Source organism: Hypomesus transpacificus, chromosome 20 (genome assembly GCF_021917145.1).
Source record: "Hypomesus transpacificus isolate Combined female chromosome 20, fHypTra1, whole genome shotgun sequence".
Taxonomy (NCBI): domain Eukaryota; kingdom Metazoa; phylum Chordata; class Actinopteri; order Osmeriformes; family Osmeridae; genus Hypomesus; species Hypomesus transpacificus.
The window spans coordinates 3,352,641-3,367,899 of NC_061079.1; the positions used below are offsets into that span (position 1 = coordinate 3,352,641).

General features: G+C 43.8%; 3 protein-coding genes across 10 annotated transcripts; 2 read left to right on the forward strand and 1 right to left on the reverse strand.

The window, feature by feature from the left end:
- The first annotated feature begins 731 nt into the window (after positions 1–731).
- rps14 (ribosomal protein S14) lies at positions 732–3,636 on the forward strand. The gene is made up of 5 exons (XM_047043112.1): positions 732–807; positions 2,032–2,182; positions 2,503–2,664; positions 3,067–3,143; positions 3,524–3,636. Exons 2-5 carry the CDS (start codon positions 2,034–2,036, stop codon positions 3,589–3,591), a joined length of 456 nt encoding a protein of 151 aa, XP_046899068.1. The 5' UTR covers positions 732–807; positions 2,032–2,033; the 3' UTR covers positions 3,592–3,636.
- A 1,107-nt stretch (positions 3,637–4,743) lies between these two features.
- cd74b (CD74 molecule, major histocompatibility complex, class II invariant chain b) lies at positions 4,744–9,155 on the forward strand. 8 transcript variants are annotated; one of them, XM_047043101.1, is made up of 7 exons: positions 4,744–4,854; positions 4,966–5,093; positions 6,842–7,029; positions 7,150–7,217; positions 7,381–7,612; positions 8,032–8,058; positions 8,824–9,155. In XM_047043101.1, exons 2-7 carry the CDS (start codon positions 5,011–5,013, stop codon positions 8,829–8,831), a joined length of 606 nt encoding a protein of 201 aa, XP_046899057.1. In that variant the 5' UTR covers positions 4,744–4,854; positions 4,966–5,010; the 3' UTR covers positions 8,832–9,155. The 8 variants fall into 8 exon arrangements, with proteins under 8 accessions (XP_046899057.1, XP_046899062.1, XP_046899060.1 ...); XM_047043106.1 differs by having other exon boundaries at positions 4,745–4,854; positions 6,842–7,020; XM_047043104.1 differs by having other exon boundaries at positions 4,747–4,850.
- Positions 9,156–9,758: 603 nt separating this feature from the next.
- Positions 9,759–14,974, reverse strand: LOC124482662 (SLC35A4 upstream open reading frame protein-like). Its single transcript, XM_047043114.1, has 3 exons — positions 14,319–14,974; positions 13,432–13,530; positions 9,759–11,156 (listed from the first exon to the last, which is right to left on the reverse strand). The coding sequence occupies exons 1-3, from the start codon at positions 14,331–14,333 to the stop codon at positions 10,962–10,964; spliced, it is 309 nt and encodes a 102-aa protein (XP_046899070.1). The 5' UTR covers positions 14,334–14,974; the 3' UTR covers positions 9,759–10,961.
- Positions 14,975–15,259: the final 285 nt, after the last annotated feature.

The following is a 15,259-nucleotide window of genomic DNA, read 5'->3' on the forward strand; positions in this document are numbered from 1 at the left end:
CTTCTGATTAATAGCCCAATTCCCTAACCGCTCAGCCATCTGACTCCCTGTACGACAGGTCATGTGACAAGTCAGCTGTCAAAATACTGAGTGACTTTTAATCATTCTGTCTCATGTAAAACATTCTATAATCCAAACCCACCATTTACTCAATAAACTCCAGGATTAATCTGTGATTACTGCAGGAGATGACTCATTGCAGCATTGCAGAGTTTCACAGTAACAGCAGTGAGGTTAGACAATGTGATGACAACTGACAAAGAGTTTGACAGCCAATGAGCGAATATACATCCTCCCTAATCTGTGCTACAAGTCTGGAGAGAGAAAATAAAGATGTAGGCCTGTTCTCTCTGTCGATTCAAATAGGGGACAGCAGAGGTGGATAAAGGCTATTAGATATACTGGAATATAAGTATTTTACTTGAGTAAAAGACTTGAAAGTATTTGACATAAATTGTGCAGAAGTAAATAAATAAAAAATAACGTACATGTCGTATTATTAGGCATACATCAAGCTCGCATCTGCACAATAGAATCATATTTGCAGTGGCTAAACTAAACCGAACAGAGAACTGAATGGGAAAACCGGTCCATTTCAGTTTGGAAGTCAAGATATTTTCTGAATAGTTTCATAGTTCATACTCAGATATTATGCTTCGAGAACATTAATACCGGTACACACTCATACAGCTAGGTGGCAGTACAGGCGAAGGCATTGGTCATTTCCGGAGGAAAAACTTGAACTGTGAACCCGGTTGCATTAGTCCTTTCCTTTCCTGTTTCGGCTTTCTAAAGAGACACACATAGGTAAATTATCCCCAATTTTTTATCCGAGTCAATCCAAATTATCTATTACATTTAACTGTCCATGTTTGGTTGTAATGCATATCTGAATGCGTATCTTACAGAGGAAGGCGATATTTGTTGGAATTTGGCTTTTTACATTTGTCTATTTGGCTTCGTTACAGTAGGCAAGCATCCGTAGATGTGACGAACGCAGGCCCCTCTAAATGTCGCTAGCTGAAAGCATGTACTTGAGAACAAGACCGAGTCCGCTTCTATGACTAGCTTTATTTAATGTGTCGTATTAATTGTATGTATTTTACAGTGTGGATGTAAGTTCGGCTAAAGGACCCGGGGGTTTAGGAATATGCTTAGATGGAAATGAAGTTGACTAATGCCACTGTAGCGCAGAGTAATGTTGGCTAGCTAGCCTACCTACTGACCGTAACTGAAGTAGTAACCTAGCTACTAGTGGTCATGATCTTATTGACAAGTAGTTAGACACTTGGGTGTGTAAAGCATTCCTGCACATGTAGCTGGTCAGCCCAACTGCTTACAGTAGGGTTTAGAAACGTAGTGTGGCTATCTAGATTCTTGGTTAGTTAGTTCTAGTTAACCATCGCGTCCGCTAACGGTGCCATGCTTGAATCGAACTACCAAAAAGAGGTGTGAACTGAGGGACCTAACTTGCGGTTTAAGTAGACATTTTTTACGTATTTCATCTGTGTGATTATTTATCTGTTGGCGTAAACGCTGGGATTTTACTGTCCCAGCACGCGTAACTGTACTGTACAGGCGATTTGAGCCTACCTGGACGCACGGTGGTGGTCAAGAACGATGCTCGGATAATGAATTGGCTGTAATCGAAGTACTATTAAATGGATTTTGGTTAACAAAACGGATACTTTCAGTACTGAAACATGACACTTGACACGGTACTGCACCAGTAAGGGTGTTCCAGTTGTAAATTGATGCTCCTGTGGGATTCTGAAATGTTCTGATGGTCTCGCACAGTTCTAGATCCTGATGCTCCATTAACTTCGGATGGGTGCAGACTAGTGATTAGATTTTGAAGGCTCAGTAGGTTTTGCTAGGTTTTGAGGTTCCAGAAGATTCTGTCAGGTGCTGTCTGGTTGATAAGTAGTACTAATAATACCAAATGTTCCGCTAGATACAGTGGTTCCAGCGTGTACTGCTCTGTACTGATGTTCCAGTAGGTTCTGATTGGCTCTGACATTTGTCCTGCAGCAATGGCACCTCGTAAGGGTAAAGAAAAGAAGGAGGAGCAGGTGATCAGCCTGGGACCCCAGGTGGCCGAGGGGGAGAACGTGTTCGGCGTGTGTCACATCTTCGCCTCCTTCAACGACACCTTTGTCCACGTCACCGACCTTTCTGGCAAGTAAGTACCCCTCCGTCCCTCCCCACCTGGAGAATGGTTGGTTGGTTGAGTGTGTTGGTTGAGTGTTATCAGCTACATTAGGACATGTCTAGAAACAGCTAGGCATGTTTCTTCTGCTGTCCTAATACATCTGTTTTGTCTCCGTCTCTCCTCCGTCCCGTCCCCCCCATCTCTTCCCTCACCTCTCCCTCGCTTTTCTTTTCCCTCCGTCTCTTCCACTTCCTGTTGCCCTCCTCTCCCCGTCCCCCCTCCCTCAATCTGTCTTCTCCCCCTCACTCTCTTGTGTCCTTCCTCCCATCTCCCCTTCCGTCCTCCCTCAGGGAAACCATCTGCCGTGTGACCGGGGGGATGAAGGTGAAGGCCGACAGAGACGAGTCGTCCCCCTATGCCGCCATGCTGGCTGCCCAGGACGTGGCCCAGCGCTGCAAGGAGCTGGGAATTACCGCGCTGCACATTAAGCTCCGCGCCACCGGGGGCAACAGGTGAGATGGGGCACAAATGGGGGGGGACTTAATAACAAAGTAGAGTAGAGTTATGAAGACAAGTCCTGCAGATTCCCTTACTGTATGTAATGGTGCAGGCAGTATGCATTTAATCGGGCCATACTACAGTGTCAGAACTGGCGATGGCCTGTTTGTTAGTTGACCCAGTTTCAATGCAATTGACGCTTCTTCAGCTGCTTAAAGTATTGTGGGTCGGAATAGCCAAAAAAGCATGCTGGGATGCATATTGCATAACGTAGCGTTGTGCAGTGCTGGATGTGGTGGGGAAATCCTGGCATTTGGGGGGGGGGGGGGGGGGGGGGGGGGTCACTGAGTAATATCTCCCACTGGCTGCTGGTGTGGTCCACCCTGTCCTGACCCGGCCCCCCTCTCTCCCTCCAGAACCAAGACCCCAGGACCAGGAGCCCAGTCTGCCCTCAGGGCCCTGGCCCGCTCCGGCATGAAGATCGGACGCATCGGTGAGACTGGGAACGCATGCATGCACACAAGCACACTTGTGCATTCATTCAAGCGCATACATGCAACACACACACAGTTTTTAGGAAGTTCTGAGGCCACTTACATCTTGGCCTGTTTCCATGGACACCAGACTGGCAAACTGTAGCTAGTATTATCAAATATCACACACTCCCAAGCCTTCAGGATTGAGATCAGGCGGGTAGTGTTCGTGCCGGGTCGGCCTTCTCTCTGATCACATGGTCTGCAAAGAGCAACAGTTCCTCATTCTTTGCTGGTGTCTGTCACCCAACTAGTTTTCGTGTTCTGTGTGTGTGCGTGTATCCGTTTCCCATGTATGTTCAGCGTGTCTGAATCTCTACATTGTCTCCCCCCCCCTCAGAGGACGTCACACCTATTCCATCAGACAGCACCCGCAGAAAGGGAGGACGCCGCGGCCGACGTCTGTAAATGTGCTTCTGTTGAGCTTTTCACTCAATAAAAGGTTAATCCCAACTGCTGCCTCTGTCTGTTCTGTCCACTCCGATGAGTCGAGTCAGTTGTTGAACAGGTATAACGAGTGAATCCTTGTTAACTTGGATCTTAATTCAAGCGAAACTTTTGGTAAGGTTTGTGATGAAAAGCCCACAGAGATTTGAATGAAGACCACAACCCAAGCTCTACCAATGCACTAACGGGGTGTTTTGTGATTTCTAGTACAGTAGACCAACTTGGCTACAGTGCTGTAACAGGTAATAACTGTGTACTATAATCAACCTTGTTTGTGTTTCTGGAATCATTATCTGGAGATATAACTGGAAGACCACCTTCATCCAATGCATTGTTGAACATCCTAAAGAGCTCTGTTCATAGACATGGGGTGCGTTTCCTGCATCGTAAGCCTAAGTTAATCGTAGAATCCATCGTATGATGAATCTTGTTTCCCGAAGTCGTCGTAGCTGAAGAGGCTGTTGAAAATGCTCGTTGATTATGTCTTACGAGCATGTTTAGTAAACGCATGTAAGAAATAACTACAGTTATTTTGCTTGTCGAAAGCAAAGATCCATTGTTATCGGGGAAACGCAGCCCAGTGTGTCTGCTGGTTCTGTGAAATTAAAATACCTTGAAGAATTCCAGGGAATGGGGGGGTTTCCCTGTAAAGGGGAACAGTCCCTACAAATGGAACCTCTGATGAGGGCTCATCATTCACTGGTCTGCTTTCTCTTTGGCTGAGTGGGTGTTAATCAGGCTCAGATAAGGTCTCAATGAAGTAAACATTTTAATTATGAATGCTACTCCACATTTACATTTATGCATTTAGACGTCTTTATCCAAAGCGACTTCCAAGAGAGTTCTACAAAAGTTCATAGGTCACTGATTATAACGACAAAATAGCCCCAAACATTTTGGGTAGCCAAACATGAGGCATACATTGTGAAACAAGTCTCACCTAATACATATTTGTGAGACGTCCTGGTCAAGTTCAGAATGACATTCAGGCGTCAGTTCCTGAGTGAGCAGTCTGCCCCTGACAACTAGTGATGCTAGTAAGGGACAGCCAATCAGAAAATTCTCTGACAGCCCCAGACCTGATTTACAAGATTCTGGTAAAGGGGAGATTCCGAATTCCCTCCCAGCCTCAGTTCCTCATTTTCACCTACATTACCAATTCTCTCTCTCTGTCCTGTCAGTATCAGCCTAAACCTGACGTGATAACAGACTAGTCCTGCGTTAGTACGTTACATTATATTTTACAATTGTATTAATTGGATTAATTTAGCAGGTGTTTTCATCAATCAAGGACAGGAAGTCCATTGTAACATTATTGTGGTGTTATTTGGACAGCAGGGTGTATTTCTCCATAGCGAGCGTGCAGCAGAGTGAGCGAACATGACTGAGTCGGAGCCTACCAGACCTCTGATTGGAGCGTCCAGCCAGCAGACCATGGTCGACGTGGGAACACCAACTGTAGTGTAAGATATGATGTAGGGAGTTACTGTGGGATATGAGTAAGTGTACTGTGACGGAGTTTGAAATGTTGTGTAACATATGACTGGTGTTTAGAGTAGAGCTGTCAAACGATTAAAATATTTAATCGCGATTAATCGCATTAATGTCATAGTTAACTCGCGATTAATCTCAATTAATCGCACATTTGTATCTATTTTAAATGTCCCTTGATTTCTTTTTCATCCATTCTTTTTTCAAATTGTAATGCTCTTATCGACATGGAAAAGTGGTTCGGATTGCTTCGTGCAAATGTTTTTTTTTTTAATTGAAAACAACATTGCAATCGCCTGGCTTTGACGAGCAGGCGGAGAATTCGCATCAGCTGTGTGCTTGGCTGTGTGCCATCAAAATTATATTTTCGACTCCACGACGTGCTGTGATGATAGCTCATTCCCTCCGGCTCAGTTCACAACGACAGAACACACTGATCACTTTGGTCTTGTCAATGGAACCATTTGGCAACCTTTTAAAAGTAACTTTCCATTCAGAATCTTATTGGCATCCATTTCGGCGTCTGGCGCTGGCAATCAACTCAAAACATAACGTTAGCCTACTACCAGAGAATGTCTAATATCCGTAAACGGGCTCTGCTACGACTATTTAGCCGGCTCGCAAGCCCAAACAAGTGGGTGTGGCGTGCCTGTTGTTTTGTTTCCGGTCTAGCTAGATCCGGTGTGGTATCGTAGTTTTTCTTACGTCAGTGGTTGTTGCAACAGAATGTGAAAAAAACTACAAAGTTTGCTAGGTCAAAAAGAGCGTTAATCGCGCGATAAAAAAAATTGACGCCGTTAATTTGGGTTTGCGTTAACGCCGTTAATAACGCGTTAAACTGACAGCACTAGTTTAGAGTAGTGTAATTACTGAGGTTAAGTGTAGTGTAATACATGACTGGGTAGTGTAACATGCTGGGGTTAATTGTAGTGTAATATATGACTGGTTAAGGTGTAGTACAACATATGACTGGTTTAGGTATAATATATGACGGGTTAAGTGTAGCGTAATGCATGACTTGGAAGTGTAGTGTAATAAAATACTGGGGTTTAATGTCGGATTTATCCCCAGGAGTCACTTAAAGAATGTATAAATGTAAAACAAGTATAACGTAAACAAAGTTGTAGTTCAAAACAACATCAGAAGGATGCTGAGATAACTTTGTGGAAATGGTTGCTGCCTAGCAACCGTTACATCACCACGTTTCCTTCCTCCATATTGGTTGTTTAATTACTGATGCTGTCTGTTGAGATTCATAACACTATCCTCGGTCTACAAGATATGTGGGGAGCATTTTTAAATACTGTTTTAAAAGCTTTCAGATATGTACTTGCTTAAACTCCATACCTCAGAATTCAAACATATCTACTCATTTTTAAATACTGTTTCTCTGGCAATTTTACTATTTGAAGTGATGATTCTAAATAGCCTACTATTTGACAGTTATTTTAAATACTATTTTAAGTGACAATTGTAAAAAAATAAAATAATGACTGACGATTACAAGTAATATTTGAAGTGACAGTTATGTAAACCATTTGAAGTGACAATTCCACAATTTGATATGACGATTATAAATACTTGTGAGGTGACTTATTGTTTCGATAATGTAATATGACAGACATTTTGAATACTATTCGTAGTGTTTCAAAATACTTGTTGATGGCATAATTATCTAGAGTCTAGACTTCTGATCTGCTATGACATCTGTGCCCTCCAGTGGACCCTCCCCCTCCTCCACACGGGCCTATAAGGTGGTAGGATTCACCCTGCTTGCATGTCTGCTGATTGCTGGCCAGGCAGTCACTGCCTACTTCCTCCTCAGACAAGGAAATGACATCTCGGGTCTGGAGAAGCAGACCGACAGCCTGAAGGGTCAGATGACCAACTCCCGCTCCGGTGAGAAGTGTATGCACACGCAAACATGCACTGACACACACAGACATGCACATCCACAACAATGCACAGGCACACACATGTAAAGCACCTGTCTGTTGGTTGCTGTAAGAGCCTTTCTCCCTGCCCCAGCCTCTGTGCCCATGAAGATGCACGTGCCCATGAACCCCATGCCCAAACTAGTCGATCTGGAGGATGAGGTAAGATGGATGGAGCTCTGTTTGACAGCGTGTCTGTCTGATACACTTCCTGTCTGTCTGTCTGCCTGTCTGTGTGACTGACATAATGCCTGCCTGTGTGTCTGACATACTGCCTGTGTATGGCTTTCTGTGTGACTGACATACTGTCTGTCTGCTATCTTAGGACTCCTCCACCGAGCTGCCTGGTCCTAGTCCTGTGGATGGGACCCAGTGCCAGCTGGAGGCCCTGGGTCTGGTCCCTGTGATGCCCGCCTCGTTCAGGCCTGCCTGTGATGAGGAGGGCAACTACGTGCCTCAGCAGTGCTGGAAGGACATGTGCTGGTGCGTGGATGCTTCCGGAAAACAGGTCGAAGGCTCCATTAAGCACGGCAAGGCCTTCTGCGCCGTCTCCTCCGGTACGGTTACACAAACAGTCCCACACACACAGTGTCACACTTGTGCATACTCACTCACACACTAATGCACAGACACACAAGCACGTAGACTCCGACACGGTTACACAGAAGCGCATGCATGTACGCCTTCGCACACACCGATACACACGCTCACACATGCGCACACTCGGACACCTGTATATCATGTCGATATTTCTGCAGGAATAAATCACCAGATTGTGTTGTTTGTCACAGACAACTCATGTATATATCCTGACCTGTAAACAGCATCTGAGTTATAGTGAGGTCCAACCACAGATGTAAATCACAGTTCTATGACCATTTAAATATTTACATAATTAACTTTGTAGCTATCATATGTGGTTACAGTCCTGTATATGTCATCAGCAACTCTAATCATCTCTCTCTCTGCTTCCCAGGAATGAGCCATGGCCTGGTGTTCTCAGGTGAGCATTCGTGACATACGATGTAGTTGTAGACCACCATAACTACAATGCTGGAACAGGTGTAATAGTTACTGGAATAAATCTTATTTGTGCATCAATAGAGTTTGGGTTTTGATTGTTGTTAGAATGTTGTCCCTGCGTCAAATATCAAGTCAGAATTGCGTCATCTATCACAGGTTCCCTTCCAACTTCATGTATTTCTTTTAGGAGTCCTTTTTCATCCTGTTTCACTGATTTAAGCCTGTTATGACGTATAAAACAAGCACTGGCGATTCCTTTGGTGAATCATTTGTTTAAATGTAGCATTGTATAAGCTATTTTAGTTAAGGGTTAGCTACCCTAGCTAATGTCCCTGTACTCTCGATAAGAGCGTCTGTTAAATGACAAAATGTACGTATCTTAACAAGTTGGTTTAGTAGTTTCAACTGATCCTTTTTAATTTAATGGAATAGGGAATGTGTATTTGAACACAGCTTCAGTCATAAAATCACAGACTTTTTCACTTCCTCTTTCCAGCATACTGTTGTATTGTTTTTTTGGGAACTTTCCATGGTTTAAATATCAAATTTTACATACAGTGGGTACGTTGTAGAAGCTTGGGGATGTCCGGACTGAGTCTCTGAGTTTATGTCATCCTATGATGTCACACCTGTCCTTCCTGCTTCCGGTCTCAGAGTATCACTAATCCTGAAAGGGTCCTCTTTCCCCCTCTCTCTATGTCTCTCCCACCTCTCTCTCCCCCATCTCTCCATGTCTCTGTTTCAGACGAGTGATCCTCCAGGCCGATCCAGGATATGAGGCTGTGCTGAGGACTACAGCCAGCTCACCCCACCTCTTTAATTCATAGAGACCTATAATTAGCATGCTCTGCCACCTAGCATAGTTAGCATGCTAGCTCTTTAAGTTTTCGCAGACAGGTGTTTTATCTCATACTATCTCATCAGATGTGTTTCTATACGTGTTCTCTCAACTAACCTGTGCTTGTTCTGAACCAGACACAAACATTTATTCATGTAATTTTGATTTATACCTGGGGATTAATAAAGTTATTCAAATTGTCATCTGTAAGTAACCAATAAAAACATGAGTTGATGTGACTGAGTGTTAAAAGAATCATGTGACAACACATTCAAGTTCTGATCAGTGTTACTGTGTTACCTAGTGTTTCGTTCAGTGTTTCGTTCAGGCCATGCCCACACTCCAAGATCCATATATGAGACACATCCATTAATAACCCATGACCATAATTTAGGGTTCTTTTGCTAAAGGTAACAAGTCAATGCTGATCCAATGAAATCCAAACGTTCATATGTTTTTTGTCTCAGCCTTGATGTATTCAACCTAGCCACCGTTCTAGTCCTGCCTGACTAGACACATATAGTGTCTGTGTGTGAGTGAGAGCAAGAGAGAGAAGGCAGTCTCCTGTGTAGTCAGTCCTGTAAAGAGAACATGGGAACCCCCCTCCTTGCATCTTACTGGGGGACCAGGGGAGGAGTCCTCACGATTCTGAAGTTATCCATCACACCCAAAACCTAAACCATGTCTGCAACACTTACCACCAGGTTGGGGGTGGCAGGTATAGCTCAGTGGTGGAGCATTAGCATCTGAGGTTGCAGATTTGATTCCACATCTGTATGTCACTTTGGATTAAGTTAATCCATTATTATTCAAGTCACATAGATCATTAAATGCCACTTAGCTGTGTTCAAAACACTTTATTCAAGAACCTTGATAGAATTCAAGTTTAATACAGTCTGAGTACCAAAACAAACAAAAACACCTCTTCCAATATAATATAAAGAAACTGAGAAAGAGACTGAGTCTGACAACAAATCAGACAAAGTTTCAGTCGTACAGTAATTGATAGAGCATGCAAATATGCAGGACCAGACACTTCCTCTAATGGAACAGCTACTTCCTGACAGAAGAAGAAGATTCAAGATCATGACAATGATTTTATTCTGTAGGTCTCAATTGAAAACTGACTCATCTGTATTCAAGTTTGCACTCTCACCTAGGCCACATGGCCAGGAACTGTAGACTAACTGTTGTTTTTCTTTGTTCCTTGACTCTGATAACCAAAATACTATTAGAACTATGCACTTCTGACCCTTGATTTTCTAGGTGCACTATTTGTGCATCGCTTTTTGGATCAAAGCATCTGCTAAATGGATTAAATATTATGTATAAAATATAGCTGCAGTAGCGTGCTTTGGCCACCAGATGCCACTGTAATAACGTATACCCCCACTGGCTTAGACTTGTGTGTGACATCATAGACGAAGAGGGCCTCTCAGCATCGCTCCCCCACCCCCTCTGACATCACACACAGCCTCTACCACTGCTAGCGGGGAGGGGGAGGAGGGAAATATCATTGCTGGGTAGGGTATATGGAAATAGTGATGCAGCTTTAATGTTATAATGTATAGTTATTATTGCTAGCTAGCCAGGTGATGTGGAGATGAGACACTGTTTGGATGCATAAAATGTTTAAAATAAAAATGCTTCCTTCCCAAACATCCCGCTTTCCCAAAACAACAATGACAACAACATAATGTCCAGTTGATATACAAAACAAGCGACAGACAAGCCCAGAGGCTATTGCACAGAGAGAGAGAAATGATTGCACAGATGAATGAAGCGATACATTAACCAGCCAGGCACACTCACCTCACAGCTCTCTTTAAAGAGACATTCCACCCAACAATACAAATCACCTTCTCTTACAGTTCAAACCCAACAAGTGCAAGCTTAGAGTCGGAGGGATTGGGGGGTTGGGCAGGGAGTGGAGGCGGGAGTTCCTGGTTCAGAGATTCCAGAGAAGGTCAAGATGGTTCAATGACACACAGTTCCTCCTCCTAGGAGGAGAAGATGCAGCATCTCCTGTCTCCGCCTGCTTGGTCTCACTTCGGTCCTCTCAGCATGCTGGCGTATTCCTTCAGAGTCTGCTCTATGTTCGGCACCTCAAAGTTCTGGGCGGCGAAGATGCCGGTGCAAGTTCCTATGGCGACGCCCAGCACGGCAGAGGAACGTAGCCTGGCTACAATGTAGCCGGCCAGGAAGCCCTTCAGGAAGGGGGACGCCAGCACACTGCCGCCCTGTGGACGGGAGGAGGAACTACAGTGCCCTCCAAAAGTATTGGAACAGTGAGGCCAATTCCTTTATTTTTGCTGTAGACTGAAAACATTTGGGCTTGACATCAAACGATGAATGTGAAACCAGAGATCAACGTTTCAGCTTTTATTTCCAGGTATTTACATCAGGATCTGATGCACAAATTAGAAAATATCACCTTTTTGTTCAAACCCACCCATTTGTCACGTGAGCAAAAGTATTGGAACATATGACTGACAGGTGTGTTTTGTTGCCCAGGTGTGTCCTATTACATACATTATTCAATCAATAAATACCACTGAATGTCTACACTCAGGTTCAGATTGGGTAAGATAGGTTTTGTCTATGCAGACTGTATTCAGAGGTGAAAACAACATGAAAACCGGAGCGCTGTCTTTGGGTGAAAAACAAGCAATTGTGAGTCTTAGAGAAGATGGAAAATCAATCAGAGCCATTGCAGAAACATTGGCCATAGCCAGTACAACCATTTGGAATGTCCTGAAGAAGAAGAAAACTACTGGTGTACTAAGTAACAGACGTCGAACAGGTAGACCAAGGAAAACATCAGCAGTTGATGACAGAAACATTGTGAGAGCTGTAAAGAAAGACCCTAAAACAACTGTTAGTGAGATCAGCAACAACCTCCAGATGGCAGGAGTGAAGGTATCACTATCTACTGTTCGCAGAAGACTTCATGAACAAAAGTACAAGGGCTACACCAGAAGATGCAAACCACTCATTAGCAAGAAGAATAGGAAGGCCAGGCTGGAATTTGCCAAAAAGTACAGAGATGAACCTCAAAAATTCTGGGACAAAGTTTTATGGACTGATGAGACAAAGATTAACTTTTACCAAAGTGATGGAAAGGCTAAAGTTTGGAGAAAGAAAGGAACTGCTCATGATCCCAAACACACAAGCTCATCTGTGAAACACGGTGGAGGTAATGTCATGGCTTGGGCTTGCATGGCTTCTTCTAGGACGGGCTCATTAATCTTCATTGAGGACGTAACACATGATGGCAGCAGCAAAATGAACTCGGAAGTCTACAGAAACATTTTGTCTGCCAATTTAAGGAAAGATGCAACCAAACTGATTGGCAGAGCCTTCATCATGCAGCAAGATAACGACCCAAAACACACTGCCAAAACAACAAAGGAGTTCATCAGGGGCAAGAAATGGAAGGTATTAGACTGGCCAAGTCAATCTCCAGACTTAAACCCTATAGAGCATGCATTTTACCTGCTTAAGAGGAGACTGAAGGGAGGAACCCCACAAAACAAACAACAACTGAAAGAGGCTACAGTGAAAGCCTGGGAAAGCATCAAAAAGGAAGAATGCAAAAGTTTGGTGACGTCAATGGGTCACAGACTTGCTGCAGTTATTGAAAGCAAAGGATTTGCAACTAAATATTAAGTCTTATTCACTTAAATATATTTTAAGTATATCTGTTCCAATACTTTTGCTCACATGACAAATGGGTGGATTCAAACAAAATGTGATATTTTCTTAGTTGTGCATCAGATCCTGATGTAAATACCTGGAAATAAAAGCTGAAACGTTGATCTCTGGTCTCACGTTCATTATTTGATGTCAAGCCCAAATGTTTTCAGTCTACAGCAAAAATAAAGGAATTCGCCTCACTGTTCCAATACTTTTGGAGGGCACTGTATATTGTAATGGGGAGGCCAGACTACAGAGGCTACATTTTAGTCCCTATGTGAAAACTGCAAAGGTTATTGTGAAGGTTATGGGAGCTCTTCTTACTCTTCTTATGTGAGCTCTTTAGAACACAGGGTTTCCCGCAGCACTTCTCAGTTAAGGCGGCCGCCTAAGTAACACACGCCTGCCGCCTTAACTACGTTGTCAAAATAAATAAATATTATTTACTTGAAATATTATAGCAATATCCGCTTGTTTTCTCGCTTGTTTCTATCGCACAAACTAGACACACCCCTCCCCCCACATTAGTCTATCGCACAAACTCGCCGCCCCCCCCCCCAACCATGCTGCTCATGGTTACGTTGACTATCAGATTGTGTGTATGGAACGTGTGTGTGTGTGTAGTAATATCTGCTCTGTCTGTACCCTGGAGTCAGAGTGTGTGCATGTGTGTGGTTTCTATGTGTGTGTATGCTTTGTGTGTTTGAACATGCCTAGAACATGACTGTGCTCTGCCAATACCCCAAGGCCAGGGTGTGTGTGTGGCTCTAAAGATGGGTGTATGCATGTGTGAGTGTGTATAGAGCATTCCAGCAGTACCTGTGGTACCCCAGCCTGCACCTCATCCTCCACCCGTCTCTGGATGTCCTCCAGCTGGTCCTTAAGATCCGCTAGATCCCTCAACTTGTTCAGGGGGTTCTGGCCAATCACAAGCAACCACATTCAGTACACAGGATACACTTCTAGCCAATAAGAAGCAACCATACCAGTACAATCAAAGAGTATAGAAGCTTTTATATTCTTTGCTTCCATACCCTTTGGTACAAAAAACACACTTTTCAAATCCTAACATCACATCCTCAGTCAGTCCACAAGACACATTAAACATGTGCCTGTCAAGTTCCTTGACTATATGTATACACATATGCTCTGAGTATATCAGTAGGCCTTTAAATTCTTAAAAAATATATCAGTAGACGTATACTGATATACGGAGGAGTATGTGCGAACGTAGGAGCATGAAAAAGTCCATGTCTATCCCACAACAATCTGGGATCGATTACTTCAGACATGGCTGGCTAGCTAACGGCTATGAGTCAGTGACTGTACAACCAAGCTCACGGGGAAAAAGTCGCCACACTAATAAATTACCAAACATTACTGCCAGTTGTCTCAAAGGCAGAATACACTAGAATTTCTAAACGACAAAGATAACGCGCCTATCGTTACAGTTATGATCGTTTCGTTGCTGCTGGTTCTAGTTATCGGGCAATGCAAACTTCCCAGGATACCTTACAAGCTAACGCGTTAAATTATGCTAGCAAGAGTTCAGCTAGGTAGGTTAAAGTAAAACTACCGTAAAATAACAGTCACACCCGACAGACAGTTGACCATACCGGATATATAGAGGACAAATACACAGGCGTTCATAGAGTGACTTTAAAGAGTTCATTTGAACTCTTCTCCATCGCCTCTATACCACTAACCTTGTCGTTCGACATGTCTGCGAATCACTGCACATCTGGTCTTGATTAACTTTCCTGCCCGCGGTATGGCTGAAAGGACCGCTTCTCTCCTAGATCTCTCTCGTTTCCTGTTTTATTTAAGCCGTTCTGACTCATGCTCTTCACGTTATAATTTAGGGAAGGTTTCCGAAGAAGGGCTATTTTATGTTGTTGACATGTTTTAACAGTAACTGAAAGCACACATTACTGTACGTACTGCTGCACCTGCACTGTTCAGTTTGTCGTTACCTCGCTTCCAAGCTCATCCTCCTTCTCTGACGCGCGAGCGGGTAGCGGTTGTCAAGGTAACGGAGGGGAAGTGAGGAGGGAGGATGATGCAAGCGGGGAGCAGGCCGGTGGTGGTGGCAATACCGGTGACGGAGCTGGGATTTTGATTAAGGTGGACCTCACAGCTTTACAGACAGCTTTACATACAGGATACCTTCCTATCAAATGTTGGGTCACAGATACATCCACAGCCCTGCATCCACCCCCTGTTCACCCATCCATCCATCTCTCCTGTCTGTTTGCTGTTTGGGATTTTTTTGGGGGATCTCTAAATGTCTAAATCCAGATGTTATATACCTGTGATTTATCATGTTTATGGTCTGTATTAAGTTAAAATATTATGTATCTCTGTCTCTCACGCTCTCTCGCTTCCTCCCAGGACACTGGATGTGTTTGCACACAGAGGTAATAACAAAAAAGGTTCGGCCACACACACACAGACGCACACATACATGCATGGGTGCAAGGCAAATTGAATTAAATCCTATTATCCTTCATTTGCTTACAAACACATACATACACCCACACACACATATACGCACTACAGGTCATTAGTCATGTCTGGGGGGATGGTCTACTTTAGTTCCAGTCTGCATTGGAGGAGACCGCTGTTCTTTGGAGCTTCTCTCCTGTCC

Coding starts and splice junctions, on each gene's coding strand:
- rps14 (XM_047043112.1), top strand. CDS start 2,034: ATGGCACCTCGTAAGGGTAAAGAAAAGAAGGAGGAGCAGGTGATCAGC. Junction 2,665..3,066: donor CGCGCCACCGGGGGCAACAG/GTGAGATGGGGC, acceptor CTCTCCCTCCAG/AACCAAGACCCCAGGACCAG. Junction 3,144..3,523: donor CATGAAGATCGGACGCATCG/GTGAGACTGGGA, acceptor CCCCCCCCTCAG/AGGACGTCACACCTATTCCA.
- cd74b (XM_047043101.1), top strand. CDS start 5,011: ATGACTGAGTCGGAGCCTACCAGACCTCTGATTGGAGCGTCCAGCCAG. Junction 5,094..6,841: donor GTGGGAACACCAACTGTAGT/GTAAGATATGAT, acceptor TGTGCCCTCCAG/TGGACCCTCCCCCTCCTCCA. Junction 7,613..8,031: donor CTTCTGCGCCGTCTCCTCCG/GTACGGTTACAC, acceptor TCTGCTTCCCAG/GAATGAGCCATGGCCTGGTG.
- LOC124482662 (XM_047043114.1), bottom strand. Junction 11,157..13,431: donor TGCAGGCTGGGGTACCACAG/GTACTGCTGGAA, acceptor TCCCGTCCACAG/GGCGGCAGTGTGCTGGCGTC.